Source organism: Tursiops truncatus, chromosome 4, assembly GCF_011762595.2.
Source record: "Tursiops truncatus isolate mTurTru1 chromosome 4, mTurTru1.mat.Y, whole genome shotgun sequence".
Taxonomy (NCBI): Eukaryota; Metazoa; Chordata; class Mammalia; order Artiodactyla; family Delphinidae; genus Tursiops; species Tursiops truncatus.
Genome location: NC_047037.1, coordinates 78,698,640 through 78,715,712, shown reverse-complemented (window position 1 = coordinate 78,715,712; position 17,073 = coordinate 78,698,640). Strand labels below are relative to the sequence as shown.

At 42.6% G+C, this 17,073-nt stretch overlaps 1 protein-coding gene across 4 annotated transcripts in view; it reads right to left on the bottom strand.

Annotated features, from left to right (window-relative positions):
- The window catches only part of CD80 (CD80 molecule), a 25,483-nt gene extending 8,410 nt beyond the window's left edge, over window positions 1-17,073 (bottom strand). For 2 of the 4 annotated variants that reach the window (XM_019922531.3, XM_019922532.3), the window contains exons 1-3: window positions 15,425-15,884; window positions 6,256-6,573; window positions 1,200-1,481 (exon numbers count right to left, since the gene is read on the bottom strand). In XM_019922531.3, coding sequence (XP_019778090.1) covers window positions 1,200-1,481; window positions 6,256-6,573; window positions 15,425-15,521 — 697 coding nt within the window. In that variant the 5' untranslated portion in view covers window positions 15,522-15,884. Of the gene's footprint in view, window positions 1-1,199; window positions 1,482-6,255; window positions 6,574-15,424; window positions 15,885-16,788 lie in introns of those variants that run through there. The other 2 variants (XM_033855812.2, XM_019922530.3) reach the window with 2 other exon arrangements.

Below are 17,073 nucleotides of genomic sequence, written 5' to 3'. Positions count from 1 at the left end.
TGTCAACCCTTGCCCTAGAGTATCATATGTACTCATATTCCAAATATAAATGATGTCCAAAATAAAATATAATTGAAGCTGCTGTTACTAATTTGTGTAATACTGTCTACCTTAGTCATGATAATCTAAAAGTGGTTAAATAATTATATATCAGTAAAGTGACAAGAATGCTGAATTAATAAACTTTTTACTATAGGATTCAAAATTCATTTTTATGAATTCTTTAGAATACATAAAAGATGATAGAGATGAGTTTGTACTATTAATAAAATCATGTCAAAATTTTATCTCATTACCTATTGAGGAAAATAAAGAATCCACTCAAGATAGAAAGATCTAGAGTAAATCATTCACTAAGATGAACTACTAGACCGTCTAAAATATCTCCTCTACTACAAGCAAAAATAAGAGGAAGATGTAAGACATACTACACATAATAAATTATGCTCGATGTGTAATTTTTTACTATGCAGCCACAAAACATATTGTTATAAGTGGGGCTAGGGCTGAGAGAGGCCTGGTGGTGCTCCTTATAATCAGCCAAACAAGTTACAAATGTATTTCAAGTATTTGAGTTCTTCTGTAATAACTCATTATGGGTTTAATATGCATAAATTTATAAAAGCCCAACTTTTTCCATTTTATATTTCCAGATGATTTCACCTCTTGGGGAAAGAAACTTCTATAAGTTTACTACATGTAGGGTAAACTATTTGGTCATGGTTTTGGTTAAAAATGACCAACTTGGTTCTAAATGAACCAGTAGTTCTTAAAAGGTACATTCACCCTCAAAAGGCAATGATTTGACATCATGGGACCATGGGGTGGGGGCCCCCAAAATGAAAGTGCCAAAGCCCAGAGAGCAAATCCAAAGGAGGACAATTCTTAGTGCTTTCAATCACAACAATATTGTTATAATAACTTCCCAATATGTTGACTTGATGGATAGAACTTACTTGGATGTCTAAATTTTAGAATGTTTATTAAAGAAAATAAGTCTAGTGACATTATAGTCAAACCTTGTACAGTGACCTTAATAAGTCATAGTAATACTGTCATTATCATTTTATTTGCATGTCTAAAAATACTGCAAAAAAATACTATCAGAGTCAATATACATAATTCTGTGATGCATCTGGCTGAGTTATTTTCTTTTTAGACTCTACACAGCAGAAACTTCCCAGAACAATATCACTTACATTTTTGCCAGTTGAAGGTCTGTGACACTGTTAAGCCTCCATACTTGACAAGACACACGAAGCTGTGGTTGCTTGTCATATTGAAATCCAGTTCGCTGCTAATCGTGTAGAGCTCGGTTTCAGGATCCTGGGAAAGTGTTGTATTGGTAGAATTTAATTCTTCTCCATTTTCCAACCAGGAAAGGTGAGGCTTTGGAAAACCTCCAGAGGTTGAGCAAATTATCCTTCTGTTGTTAGGAGATGGATTTCCAAGATCAGTTATACTAGGGACAGGGAAGTCAGCTGAAGAAAGAACAAGGCCGTAAGTACATATCATTACATATTTGTGTGTGTGTTTATATTTTTAATAAATACCTATCTTTAATCAGAATAATAAAATATAATTTGCAACTTCCCATAAGTCATTAATATTTATGTATAATCCAAAGACTAATTTTGGTTTGAATTGGTTATTATCAATTCTTCATAAGGAGGTAGGAGGGCACTTATTAAAGAAAGAAGTAGGTTCATGTGAATAAATACTGACATGGTATCAATACTTGCATTTGCAAGAGGTGAAGAAAAAAATAATAGACAACACGTTAATGTTTCTTAGGTCTGGACATTATCTCATTTCATCTTTACAACAACCCTAGGAGGTAGGTTGTAGAGCAAAAAAGGTCAAATATCAGTAATTTCATATGATTTAACCTAATACAATGTTTCACTTTATAAATAATCAAATTGAGGTCTAGAGAAATCACAACCAGTAAGTAGCAGAACTGGGATTTGAATTCAAGTTTTTCTGATACCAGACCTTTCCCTTCCCCTGACTTCTTTTCTTTTCTTTCCTTTTTTTTTTTAGAGCTTCAAACATTGCTGTTTTATTAAAACATTAAAAATAAGATTATATTGAAAAACATATTCTCAGAAAAATACTAATGCCATGGTATTAGAGATGTAAACAAGCAGATTAAAATATGTCTGCCTTCTTTTCTTTTCCTTTCCTTTCCTTCCTTTCTTTTACTTCTTTTTCTCCTCTTTCTTCCTAATTTTTGAGGTATACAAAGTAGCTCTCTTTTATGTATCTATTTATTAATTCATACTGTACTAAACACCTGAGAACCCACCATCCAAACTGAGAACCAGAATATTGACAGTAACTTGTGTAAATCTACTTGTATGGTCTTAACTTTGCTGTCTCCCTACTTCCCACACTACTGAGGTGGGAAGTAGGTAACACTACTCTAAAGTTTGTTTAGCATTACCTTACTTTTTCAAAAGTAGTCTTTAATCAGATAAACCTCTGTCCAAATTTTACACTATTGAGCCTGTAATCTCAACCACTGTACTTTACTGATTCCCTTACTGTTCTGACATGCCTTATGAGGACAGAGAGACCTTCCTAATATTCCTCCAAGATACTTGAGGCACTCTTTCATTTGTGTATTTGCCCCTTAATAAGATAGTAAAATAAAGCAAAGCATAGTGAAATGACTGCAGAGAACACAGGAAAAAACTCCCCTCACCTCTTCCTCACTTATTGTTAGGCTTAAAGAATTTATACTTCTTAGCATAATGTGGGGGACCAATCCCCCCATACTTCATCTTATATATTAGTTTTTTTTCAGAATTCAGAGTCTCACAGAGAGATGTAGTATAGCACAGTGGTCATCAAGACCAGGTTTTTTGTTTTGTTTTGTTTTTATTTGTTTATTTTTGGCTGCATTGGGTCTTCGTTGCTGCGCGTGGGCTTTCTCTAGTTGCGGTAAGCAGGGGCTACTCTTCGTTGCCGGGCACAGGCTTCTCATTGTGGTGGTTTCTCTTGTTGCAGAGCGTGGGCCCTAGGCACGCAGGCTTCAGTAGCTGTGGCATGCGGGCTCCAGAACGCAGGCTCAGTAGTTGTGGCACACGGGCTTAGTTGCTCCACAGCATGTGGGATCTTCCCGGACCAGGGCTCGAACCCGTGTCCCCTACATTGGCAGGCAGATTCTTAACCACTGCACCACCAGGGAAGTCCCAAGACCAGGTTTTATAACCAGTTTTGCCTTTTAACACTGGGCCAATTACATAACCACTTTTAGTCTTAGTTTGCTCATCTGTAATATGGGGATAATAATACCTGCCTCCCAGCGTTGTAAGAATTAAATGACATCGTTAATATAAATCACATAGAACAGAGCCTGACACACAGGAAGTTAGTTAATAGACTAATGTGAGTCTTAAATTTGTCCTCTTTTTTTTTTTTGTTTTTTGCGGTACGCGGGCCTCTCACTGTTGTGGTCTCTCCCATTGCGGAGCACAGGCTCCGGACGCGCAGGCTTAGCGGCCATGGCTCACAGGCCCAGCTGCTCCGCGGCATGTGGATCTTCCTGGACCGGGGCACGAACCCGCGTGCCCTGCATCTGCAGGCAGACTCTCAACCACTGCGCCACCAGGGAAGCCCTTAAATTTGTCCTCTTTTAAATGAGTTCCCTCATTTAAATCAAGTTGCCAGGTGAAAGCTTCCAGGACTGCCTGGTGGCACAAAGTTATGACAAGTGACTATAAATGCCAAGAAAAAGAAAAACTTGGATTTGGTTAGGGATAGAGTCACCTTTCTTTTTTGAATTAATCCTGTTCCTAAATTAAGTTTGACATTTTCTCGAGCCATTTTTGGTTGACATTATTATTTTTTACTCCTTTAATTTTTCCTATAAGATCAAATAATTACACTGGTAGCTAACAACAAGAATATTCTGTTTCTTTTTCATAACATCAGTATGTCATGTTATAACTTGGAATAACAAATCCAAGTAACTCATATCCTAATTATGATTCATGTTCATTTCTGCACTTTGCTTTTCTAAGAAACATTTAGCCGCAAGAATGCCACTAATACCAAGGATCATATTAAAAACCATCTTTTCAAGGTCTGGCTGGGCTTAGAACAGCCTAAGCTCTGTCTCCTATCCCTTCTATAAGGTGATCTGTTTAGAGTAACAGCTCCTAAGGCTTTGCAAGACTGTGAACCATCAAAGAATTATTCTTGTGTCTCTCATTTTAATCAATTAACCCAAATTGGTAGGGTAAGAATATCTTATTAGGAAAGGAAAAGGTGCATATGCTTTAGAAAGGTAAAAATCCATTAACCTAGTTAATATGTTAACTAGTATAGCGAGCTCCTCAAATGTGCTGCTTAATGAAGGCTTTCATCCATTGATATTATGCTGCTATTATATCATTTAGCAAATATAGAGAAAGCAACTTGTCCCAGTTAGCCTTTCTCAGTATTAGCACTGAAAATCTCATGTCCAAGGAAACCCCTCAGTCCTGGGCAGAATGGGACAGTTGGTCACCTTGGCCTTGCTTCTCAAACTGCGATCCTCAGCAGCAGCACAGGCCTCACCAGGGAGCTTGTTAGAAGTGCCAGACCTGCTGCCTTTGAATCTGCATTTTAACAACATCCCCAGGTCATAAGCACCTTATCATTTGGGAAGCACTGTTCTAACTGACTCGATTGGAAATACCAGAATTGGTTCTGTGTCTAATTAAGCAAGTAGACTTTCCATTTTCGTCTTCCCTTACCTGATTTTGGTGCTCCACTCTCCTTTTTGAGGCCCTCAGTGCTCCCATGCTACCGCTTTAGCTGTCCTTGGTCTCCTACGATAACCTGCTGCTAGGGCCTGCCCTCCCTGAAACTCTGCCTCTTCTCCTTGGATTTTCTTCTTTATCTTTCTATCAAAATGTACATGTTCTAGGGGCTTCCCTGGTGGCGCAGTGGTTGAGAGTCCGCCTGCCGATGCAGGGGACACGGGTTCGTGCCCCGGTCCGGGAGGGTCCCACATGCCGCGGAGCGGCTGGGCCGGTGAGCCATGGCCGCTGAGCCTGCGCGTCTGGAGCCTGTGCTCCGCAACGGGAGAGGCCACAACAGTGAGAGGCCCGCGTACCGCAAAAAAAAAAAAAAAAAAAAGTACATGTTCTAAGTCTACTTCTGTCTGGATATTCTGTTAGAGAACTAACTATGTATCTAATGTAATTAACTAACACAGGCTAATATGTCTGTGGTGCCATCTCCCCCAGGGAACACATTTTTATCTTTAACAGGGATCTTGTGGGGAAAAAAAGCTGAAATTAGCAGGAGAGGCTATAATAGTGGGAATTCCAGGAATCGACGCAGGTCTGAATTTTGGAGGAGGTGGGCTTCTCAGAACCCCTCATATCTCACCACCATATGATCATTCGCTCTCTCCATGGTTAGGGAATACACAGAGTGAAGTTCAAGATAATCCCATGTGAATTTGGCTTACCTCCTAAGCTTTAGGTATGATCTGGATGTTACAGCTAAAGATTCAATATAACTGAAGACCAAAAGCAGGGAAGAACAGTGAAGACTTCACTAAGGATCCACTTAAGTTAACTGATATCAAGGTTAATTATTATCTTTTATTAAAAGGTTTGAGCCTTTCCACTAAAGCCTCAAGTGCCCAGGAAGAAAAAGAAATGTGTTTGAATTTCAAGTATGAGGGAATGGCCCAGGGCTGCCACTTCTCAATGAGGGCTCAGAATATATTAGTATCCTCTAGCAGTATCACCTGTGGTTAAGTCACGGCTTCTTCCTACCCTGCCCTTCACAGTTCTCTGACATCTAATTTTGTAGGAATGACCGTTAGAGGAGAGCTTCAAATATACAATAAATATAATAGAACAATAGCCATAGTATTTATGCCTGCATTGCTCTTATACCTTTCAACATACTTTACAAGAATATATTACTGGATCAAATCCAGTTAATAGTATAGCTACATCAAATCAAATGTGTCCCTTTATGATTCAGAAGATACTTCAGGTCATTATAGTGCTCCAGGGTGATTGTCATGAACTTAGATTGTCAAAGTGCAAGAAATGCAACTAATAGATATTTCCAGGACATCCTGAGAAAACCGTTAGGGTTCACTGTAAAACTAGAGACTCAACCCTAAGAAATGAAGTGAGATACACCCCTCTTTGGTAAAATTTCCACTTAAATCAATAGGAGTATGTCTTTAAGGGCATCAAGAGTCTGCCGGCTTACTGAAAATCAGAAAGTTCCACTGACCTCTGACCATTAACTTCACCGAAGTCCGGTGTTTCAGTTTGTAAGACCCTTTCTCAGGCTTCTGAATAACACAGGTGTAGGTGCCATTGTCTGACAGGCGCAGAGCCAGGATCACAATGCAGAGGTTACTGGTGACGTCAGTGATGGTGCGGTTCTCGTACCTGGGCCACACCGTCACTTTTCCAGACATGACAGCCAGCACCATTTCGTTATCCTTTTGCCAGTAGATGCGAACTCTCTTCAGTTCTTCAGTGGATATGTTGTAATCACAGGATAGCATTGCTGCTTCTTTCACTGTTTTGGTCACCTGGATAATGCCTGTGGAGAGACAAACAGAACAAGATCATATACCTATTAAATATAGATGCCTGCACAAGCAAGAATTTGGAGTTGACGGTAACAGAATTGAGTGTTGTATCCAGTACCAAGCAGGATTGGAGTGTTCAGTTTGATTTTGGTTTCTTTGGTCCCCAGTGCTTTTTTTCTCCATTTAAAAAATAGTGATTAAAAAATAACATAGGGCTTCCCTGGTGGTGCAGTGGTTGAGAGTCCGCCTGCCGATGCAGGGGACGCGGGTTCGTGCCCCGGTCCTGGAAGATCCCACATGCCGCGGAGCAGCTGGGCCCGTGAGCCATGGCCGCTGAGCCTGAGTGTCTGGAGCCCGTGCTCCGCAACGGGAGAGGCCACAACAGTGAGAGGCCCGCGTACCGCAAAAATAAATAAATAAATAAATAAATAAAATAACATAAATTTAACCATCTTAACCATTTTTAAATGTGCAGCTCAGTAGCATCAAGTGTATTCACATTGTTGTGAAACAGAACTTTTCCATCTTGCAAATCTGGAACTCTGTATGCGTTAAACCACTCCGCTTTCTCCCTCCCGCCAGTCCCTGGTAACCACCACTCAACTTTATGTTTCTATGAATTTTACTACTTTAGATATCTAAGTGGAATCATACAGTATTTGTCTTTTTGTGACTGATTTATTCCACTCAGCATAATGCCCTCAAGGTTCCTCCATGTTTTACATGTGTCAGAATTCCCTTCCTTTTTAAGGATATAATGATAATGACTAATATTCCGTTGTATGTATATATCACATTTTCTTTATCCATTTGTCTGTCCATGGACAATGAGAGAGAAGGCACACTAGTCCCAAAAGAAGAAGGACTTTAGGAGACCTAGCATGTGAGTGGCAACTACCAGTTAGACAATGTTATTCCCACAGGGATAGGGAAGTCATAGTTAAGGAATGTGAGATTTTGGAGGAATTTCCCTGATCATTTTGCTGGTCTTATTTTACAGATGAGGAAACTAAGCCCAGGAAAGGAAACTGCCCCAGTTTTGCAGAGAACTTTTTGGGCCACTCTCCTTGTTTACTGGTTTCCCCATATGAGGCCCAGTTCTAGGATAAGTAAGCCAGCACTGCCCGCTCCCAGCTGGGCTCCATCACTGGGCTCTTTTGCTTTGAGAAACAGTCCTTTTCCTTCCAGGCCCGGCTTGACCCCATGACCTCATTCTGAAATGACTCTCCTCATCCCCACCTGACAAGGCCTCCATTACTCCTCTGGACAATTTCTGCCCTCTCCAGCTACCCTAAACAGATGGATATCTTGTCTTTATCTCCCTTGGCTATCTGCAATCCACACAACAGGTGCCCTACAACCTAGTTTTGCTAGAGGGTCCCCATTTAAAACATTTGCCCATTTCCCATCAGCATATCACAGAAATATCAATATTTCAGCATCCAAACTCCATCTTTTTGTTATTTCCTAAGCACTCATCAGTAGCACCAAAATCCCTGTCAGACTATATTTTCTGGTTTTTTGGTTTAGAAGGCATACTAACTTTTCCTATGCTGTGCTTGACCTAAAAGCAGAGTTCCTCTAAAGCCCTGGTGCTTTCACAACTGACCACCCCCCCAAACCCCCCAGTGCTACCATGTTGCATCTTCCCTCTGGTATCCTCCAGAGCCACACAGAACCCCTGGGCAGGCCCATGTCTCACTAGGATAGGGATCTCATTTCCAGGCCCACTCTCCTTGGGCAGTGGGATCATGGGACACTAGCACCTCTCCATCTCACCAGCTCTTCTACCTGCCTCCATCAGACTGGATGTGGCCCTACCGCAGCATTTAGGAAGAGAGTATTGTGATGGTAGATATTTTCACAGCAGTGTGAAGTACCTCAGAATGATCGAAGGCCCTTCTTCCGACAATCGTGCTGAACATTGCCAGCCCTAGATTTAGGGAATATAACTGAAAAGGGGGAAATAAATGAAAAGGTCTACTTGAGGGGAGCAAAGAATAGCTAAATAACCCAAACTCTCTTTAAAAAGAGATACAACAAAAGCAAAATGATATGTAGAAGGTGCATGGACTATGGATTCCTGTTGATTTGGGATCTAGTCTCAGCTCAGCCATTTTCTGATTAACCTGTTTCCTCATCTATAAAAATGTTATGATGCCTACCTCTCAGGATCATTGTAAACTTAAATTCAAATAAAATGATATAAATGGAAAAGTCCCTAGTACATAGCAGGTCTTCCGTAAGAGTTTCCTTTCCTCTCTCTCCCTCCTCTCACCCACAACTTGTACCTTTTGGTCTCTTTCATCTCACTCAGGGGTTATGTCAGACGCATGGAACCCTGGTCTTGCTGTGGCCCAGAAAGACCCCATGATAGAAAGCAGCTCACTCCTCCGGGGTCCTAAATAACTGTGTCTTTCCTGTGCCCTGTTTATTCCCACCCAAAAAGAATCCAGGATTTCTAACTCATTTTGACATGTGGTGACATTAGCAAAAATAAATCTTAACTGAAAGTGAGCTAACTTCAATCATAGTTCTTAAGGAGTTTTTGTCCAGCCATCTGAGGAGAAGTGTGGGTGTTTGTCTAAAGGTCAACAGCAAACCATCAATGGGCTCTTCGATGTTCCTATGTGAGATCCCCTCACCAGACGCTGATGCTGAGGAAGAACCAGACTGAAAAGAGGAACCAAAAATCTTCTGGGCAATTCCCACCAGGACCTCGCTTCCATACTCAGGGACCGCTACATGCGTTTACAAGAAGACAGTCGAAAGATTTCTGAAGGGTTTTGTCCGCTTCAGTGGTTCTAGAGAGGAAAGTCAGGTCTCAGCATTACTGCCTAAATAGTTGGATTTTGAGCTTGCTTTGCCATTTTACAAACTGGCCTAGCAACACCTACCTAATAACATGAGTTGAGGTTTCTGTGAGGGAATGCAAGTAAAACCTTACATGGTGCAGGCACACGACCCGGACCATTGTCTTCTCCAGACATCCACACAGCCCTGTCCCTTGCTTCCTTCAGGGAAGGTGTCCCCTTGTGGTGAGGGGGACCCTCACCTAACCCCTGACCCCACCCATCCTGCCACTTGTTAGCCCCTTGCCCTCATTTATTTCTCTTTGAGCTTGTCTCCAGCTGCTATATATCAGCTGGAGTTACTTTGGGGGCCATGAGAGCACGGGCTTTATCTGTTTTGCTTGTTGCCATATCTGCAGAACCTAGAACGGGGCCTGGCCCATAGTAGGTGCTCCATAAATATTTGCTAAATGCCTGGCTAGGCATTAGGAGATGAAATCTGCTTCCACCGCTGTGCATTAGAATCATAACCTGTAACATGTTGATTAAACTCCTTGGGCCAAGGTATAATTTCTGCAAAATGGGCATAATACTATCTCCCTGACTTACTTCACATAATTACCATGGGGGGTCATATGACACCCAGAGGTAAAGTGTTTTATTAACTGTAAAAGCTATACAGGGCTTCCCTGGTGGCGCAGTGGTTGAGAGTCCCCCTGCCGATTCACGGTACACGGGTTCGTGTCCTGGTCCGGGAGGATCCCACGTGCCGCGGAGCGGCTGGGCCCATGAGCCATGGCCGCTGGGCCTGCGCATCCAGAGCCTGTGCTCCGCAACGGGGGAGGCCACAGCGGTGAGAGGCCCGCGTACCGCAAAAAAAAAAAAAAAAAAGAAGAAAAAAAAAGCTATAGATTTTTTTCATGGGGCTATTTCTCTCAGACACAGCACCTCATGTGTTGAATCACACCCAGGATGTGGCCAGAATCACTGTGGTAACCGGCTGACACTTGCACTGAGTCAAGTCCCCAACCCCTGCCCTTCCTGACCACTTCAACTCTCCACCGATAAACCCCCAAGAGAGGGAACTTTTTTCCAACAAGCATAGAGGTCACTAGTTTTAGACAAATAATGTACCTCTCAAAACTCAATCTACAATGGAATATTATTCAACCAAAAAAGGCATGAAGTACTGATACTTACTACAACATAGATGAACCTTGAAAACATTATGCTCAGTGAAAGAAACCATACACAAAGGCCACATATAATATAACTCCATTTAGAAGAAATGTCCAGAATAGGCAAATTCACGGAGACAGAAATTAGATTAGTGGCTACCAGGAGACAGGGCAGAGGGAATGGAGAGGGACAGCTAATGGGGATGGAGTTTCTTTTTAGAGTGATAGAAATGTTCTGAAATTAGGTAGTGGTGATGCTTTCACAACATTGTGATTATACTAAAAACCACGGAATCGTACACTTTAAAACAGTGAACTTTATGTCACTGCAGGGGGAAGAAAACCATACAGGACAATTGGGAGATACAATAATAAAATTTAATGTATAGCTTTAAAAAAATAAGAACCCAATCTAGGAAGCCATGAGTATCCCCTAGTCCCTCCAAACTAGAGCAAGGCAGTGTGGACACTGGGCTGGCCACAATGCCCCTTCCTCAGAGGTGAACCCCAGCAATGGTCAGCAGGGCTGCACCACCGCTTCTCCTAAAGGAGAAAGAATCAGGTGCGCACAGCAGCTTATATCACCGTGTACCATAACGTATCTCACTGAGGACCTTCGTGTGCTTTTTAAATAAAGGTTTTCCCTGACTCTAGAAGAAGCACACATTAAATTTGCAAAGAATGAAAAATACAGAAACGCATAAAAGTCACCTGTAATCCCACCACCTGGAGATTTACTGTTAATGGTCTGTGTGACCTTTAACACAAAGGAAGTGACCTTTTTGGGCCCTTCTAAGTGCTTTTGATTAAGTGAACCAGCATCCACGGGGCTTGTGTGGGCCCCAGGCTGGGTGCTGGGCACACAAGGAGGCTAAGAGGTATCTGCTCTCCAGCAGCTGACAGATTTAGACTTGTCACCTGATTTTTACATTGCTGCCAACTTTCTCTCCTCTATAGGCGCAGCCTACACACTCGTTATAAATCTGATCCTTACTTTTATGTGTCTCCCTAAACAGTATATGTCTAAAATGCTCGGGGACTTCAACAGCTGATATCACAGTAGTCATAGCAAGAAGCGTGGCTTTCAGGATGCCTTGGCCAGCAGCATGCAGACAGAACATGGTGGGAGGGAAGAAAGAGGCTTTGTTCACAGTGGCACTCTGAGGGCACTCTTTTCCTCTAGCTCAGTGTTTCTCATGCCACAGAATTCCAGGCCAACACCTATCCTGCATCCCTGGCTACTCCTACCCAAGGCCTCTCCCCTCCCCTGAGAGCTGTGTCTCCCTGAGAGAACCCCAGCTCTGAGGAAAAGCTGCCCATGTTAGACAACCACCAGTCTCTGGAGCACATGAGTCCAGTGTTTCTGCCTCCACAAACCAAACTAGAAGTGGAGAGGAGCCCTGCTGGTCCCACCCTGTGCAGGAAAGAGAGATCCCCTGTCCTGGGCAGCAATGGATGGGGTGTCAGGGGGAAGTGCAGCTCTCCTACACAGGAGAGGAAAGGAGGGGCTAGTGTGCAAATCCCCTGCCCTGAACAAAGTCCTCCGTGATTGTACTCCACTCTCTTTGTCCAGTCTTGTCTCCCACAGGCCATGCCCAATCCACACCTGCACTTCAGTCTGGCAAATCCTCACCAGTTCTACGTCATACACATTCTCCAATCCCTCCATCTCCCTCCAATCCCATTCTTTTCATCGACGCTATCATCAAGTACTATAAGCTACTAAATGGTTTTGGCAGTCCCTATGGCTGCCCTACAAGCCATTCTTTATGCTTCAGCAACACCATTTTAAAAATATATATATCATTTAGAGCTTTACTACTAAAGCTAAAGGTCTGTGGACCAGCGGTATCAGCATCACCTGGCTGCTTGTTAGAAATACAGAAATGCAGGCCCGTCCCCAGGCCCACCTAAGCAGAAACTACATTTTAAAAAATATATACAGACTTTACCTTTTAGAACAGTTTTAGGTTCGCAGCAAAATAAACGTAAAGTACAGAGAGTACCCGTATACCGCCGCCCCTGCATGGGCACAGCCTCCCCACCACCGATATCCCGCGCCAGAGTGGTACGTTTGTGACAGTCGATGAAGCTACACTGACACATCACTATCACCCAAAGTCCAGTTTACACCAGAGATCAGTCTTGGCGCTGTACATCTTATGGGTTTTGACAAATGTGTAACGACATGTATCTACCATTACAGTATCATACTGAGTATTTTTGCTGCTCTAAAAATCCCCTGTGCTACATGGAACTCTGCTCAACATTCTGTAATAACCTAAATGGGAAAAGAACTTGAAAAAGAGTGGATGTGTATAACTGAATCATTTTGATGTACATCTGAAACTAATACAACGTTGTTAAGCAACTATACTCCAATTAAAAAAAAAAAATCCCCTGTGCTAGAAACTGCTTTTTAACAAGACCCCCAGGTGATTGGCATGTATAATTAAAGTGTCAGCAGCACTGATATAGACCGTGTCACTCCCCTGCTTCAAATCCTTCTATGGCTTCCCAGTGCCTCCAAATAACATTCAGATCCCTGGCCTTCAAGCCCTATGGAGCCTGGTCCCTGTCTCCCTGCTGCCCCAACACTGCCCACCTACACTTCCTTGCTCCTGTGTGTCCCTCACATGCTGCTCCTTCCACCTTCACCCAGATCACTCTCACCACTGTCCCCTCTGGCAGAGAAACAGAGAGTTTCTCGGTCATACATTCATTTGAATGATTGATTAATCTTCATCTTCTTCCTAATGACTGTAAATTCCATGAAGGCAAAAGCCAAGTCAATTTTGCTCACAACTTGTCCCCAGGACCAAGAAAAGTGTCTTGTACATAAGAGATGCTCAGTGTTTGTTGAATTCATAAATGATTAAACAAAAGAATAAACCTGACTCATCCTTACTCACCCCTGACTCATCCTTACCTTCGGCGTCCTTCACCTTAAAGCCTGCCCCGCTGCCGCAGCCCACCCTGGTCCCAGCTTTCCCAGGTCTGGGGCGCTTACAGTCGGGGCCAGTCACTTCACTGCTCTTCACTTGCTTGTGGGTTTGTTTTGCCTTCTCCAACTAACATGCATCTCTTTGAGGGCAGGAATCCCAGGCTCAGTTTTTAAGGCCCACCTGATACACAGTAGGTGTTCAGACAAAAGAAACTCATGGATTCCTTTGTTGACTCAGTATACCAACAATAAAATCTGAATGTAGCTGTAGAACAAGGTACTTTCCTAAATATCTTTCTTTAGCTCAAAGTTTATTTCCTTCCATTTGTCCCTAATTTTTCTGGTATAATTGTTATAGCCTTGGTTTTAATTTTCTTTTTATACTTTCTCTCTTTTTTATTGTTTCTTTCTCTCTCCTCACCCCCTTTCATCTCTCTCTCTCTCTCTCTCTCACACACACACACACACACACACACAGACACGCTTGCACGCATGCATGCACACATACCACATTTCTAGGAAGCCTGTACATTTCCTTCTACATCTTTTAAAACTCATTAAGATTCCCCAGAAGACTCTAGATTGGGAGTGCTGCCCCCGACTACCCAGAAGAAAATTGTAACTGTTGGAAATAATACTGTCCGTAAGATATAAAAAATCTGATGTGAAACTTGACTCATGGTTCTCTTGGTTCAGCAGCAGTGTAAAATAGCAAGTTTTACAGCTCAGGACAGACAATGTACAAATACCAGAGTCACAGTAATCCCTTCCCTCCAGTGCCCTCCCTCACACCTTAGTCATTCTGGGTGATGGCTGCAGTTTTAAGTAACCAATGCTTACCAAGGCAACCAAGACAAGGCCCTTTGATGTTCGGCTCTTTGCAGATTAGGAAACGCTGCAGGAGGCAAAGGCTCTTCTTTGTTTTGATGAAACTAGGTAGTACGCTGCTCAGCACAAAGCAGATCTTTTTTTTTTTTTGTGGTACTCAGGTCTCTCACTGTTGTGGCCTCTCCCATTGCGGAGCACAGGCTCTGGACGCACAGGCTCAGTGGCCATGGCTCACGGGCCCAGCCGCTCTGCGGCATGTGGGATCTTCCCGGACCGGGGCATGAACCCACGTCCCCTGCATCGGCAGGCGGACTCTCAACCACTGTGCCACTAGGGAAGCCCCCAAAGCAGATCTTTTATTTGTTCTGACTTTAAAAAAATAAGTCAGAGCCACCCTGTCAGCAGGACCAGCACCACCCTTCCCAGCAGCCCCCCAAGTCCAGCACCTGAGATGGAACAAAAGCCTCCAGAAATCAAAATATTCTTTGTAGGACACACCTGAAATACCTATATAGTAAGTTAAAAACAACTCAAAATATGATTTGTGCTAAATCTGATACTACTTAATGTCAGATGCCTGTGTTGACAAAGGGCATCAGCACCTAAAGCATAAAAATAAATATTGAGAAAATTTTAATATTAAGAAGATTGTATGTTACAACTATCAATACTTTCTTTTCCCCCTTCAACTTGGAAAGAAGATCATCACTGTTTAGTTTTAGAAGCAGAAGACTTTAGCTGTGTTGTCTCATAGAAATGTAGTTTGGGAACCAGAGCCCAAGGCCAGTGCCTTAGCGTTTCACAAAATGTAAACAAGCACCTAGTGGAAGAGATCACAACTCGAAGCTGTCCTTCTGAATCAGCTTTTGGCTTTGTTAAAATAATGCCGCCCCACCTTTCCTTTGAGGTCTGTGTTCTTGAGCTAACTTGGCCACTGGCTTGCTGTGTGATCAAGGGCAGGTCCTTTAACCTCTCTGGACCTGTTTTCTCAGCCCTAAAATGAACTGAAATACCCTGAAGGTCCCTTCCGTCTCACAGAAGGAGGCAGCACAGAGAACACCATTTCCTCTCTCTAAACCCTGAAGCAGTGGACTCAGTCAAGTTCCTGGAGGTTGCTTACCTGAACAGAAGTAAAAAAGACCAGCCAGCACCAGGAGCTGAAAGAGCTTGAGGTATGGGCGCTTGGATGGGATTCCCCACTTCAGCGTGTGATCCATGGCTTCTGCTGATGAGGATGGAAGACAAAAGCAAACAATTTCAAGCCAGATGAGACTCGGGCACCTCACAGCTTACACCAGGCAAGGCAGAAGACAATTCAATTGCCCCACACAGAGGGTTCTCTCGCAGTGTTTGCAAAACACACTGAGGAGAGGCTGGATGCTGTACCTGGGTGTCCAAACTCCTAAATATAAAATATTATGGATTTATTTCCACAACCTGAAAAGGAAAAAATAAAAGTCTCCCAGGAAGGAAGACTGGCCCACCATGGGTTGTAAAACCTGTTAGTTGGCCGCCTGAAATGAGTCAGGGATCGTCATCTGAGCAACCTCTAAGTCACGGCACAATCTCTAGGGAAAAGCAAAAATTGGCGGACCTCTGCGGAAGTGACCCTGCCTGTGCATGCATGTTCCAAGGACCAACCACCGCTCTCCCAATGCCAGAAGGGATGATGAAGACTGCTAGAAACACAGAGAACTAACTATAAGGGCCCTGGATATCAGCAAGCCCAGCCATGAAAGCTTGGACTCTTCAGAACATACCGAGAACACAGAGCACCAGGAAGGGCGTATTTTGTCCAAGGCAGTACTTAAGTCACGAAACTACTTCTTTCTTAATATATTAACAACAAAAAAAAGTGTTTCCATTTTTGAATACTTCTACACAAAGAATATGTCTTAAAGGGGTAGAGGATCTCAATCAACGGAAAAGTGTCAGTAAAAAAGGAAGAGAAAAGACATGCTGAAAACATTACTTATTTATATTATGTACTATAATGTGAGGAAGCGGATTTGGTTTTTTTTAGTAAATATATTAAACTTTAGGAATAAAAATGAAAGCTGTGCTCTTATGTGATCCTCTCAGATTGCCACCAGAGACAGTTTAGTGCTACCAGGGAAATGTCTGGGACCCCTCGTTGAGCCAGTTTTTCAGCCAAACTGGATTGTTTTATCAGCCACACTCCATTTTTAGTCAGGATTAGCTTGGATTCACTTATTCATCAGAATTTTGCTGGTTGTGGAAAACTCAAATTCAGCCTACAAAATTAATATTTCCTACCACCTAGGAAACTTAAAATAATGGGCCGTAACTCTGATGATGATTCTCCAAGTATGTTGGAATAAGAGACCCCCTGAAGGCCCTTTGGGGCGAAAGTATGCATCTTGGAGGTAAGAGTGACGGTATGTTTCTTTAAAAAGCAGTCAGGTTGTTGGTCACTAGGTCTACCAAGCTATCCCATATTAAGTTAATAGTAAATGTACTTACTTGCTGAAGAACAATTCCTCGTTTTCTCTTGTGTTGAAAATCGAAGGATGAGGCCCCACTTCTGTTCCTTTCTTGCTGTCTCCAAAATACTGGCAAGTCACTCAGTTGTCTTTGAGTGATATTTTACAGAGGTGGCATTTCCCCTCCCAACTTCCTTTTACTTGGTAGAGAACTCTGATGTTCAGAAACACTTAAGTCAAAAAAAAAAAAAAGAAACACAAGTCAAATCAGGGGATGAGCAGAGTGTTATTTATGTGCAATTTGAGGAAGCTCCCTCTGCTGTCC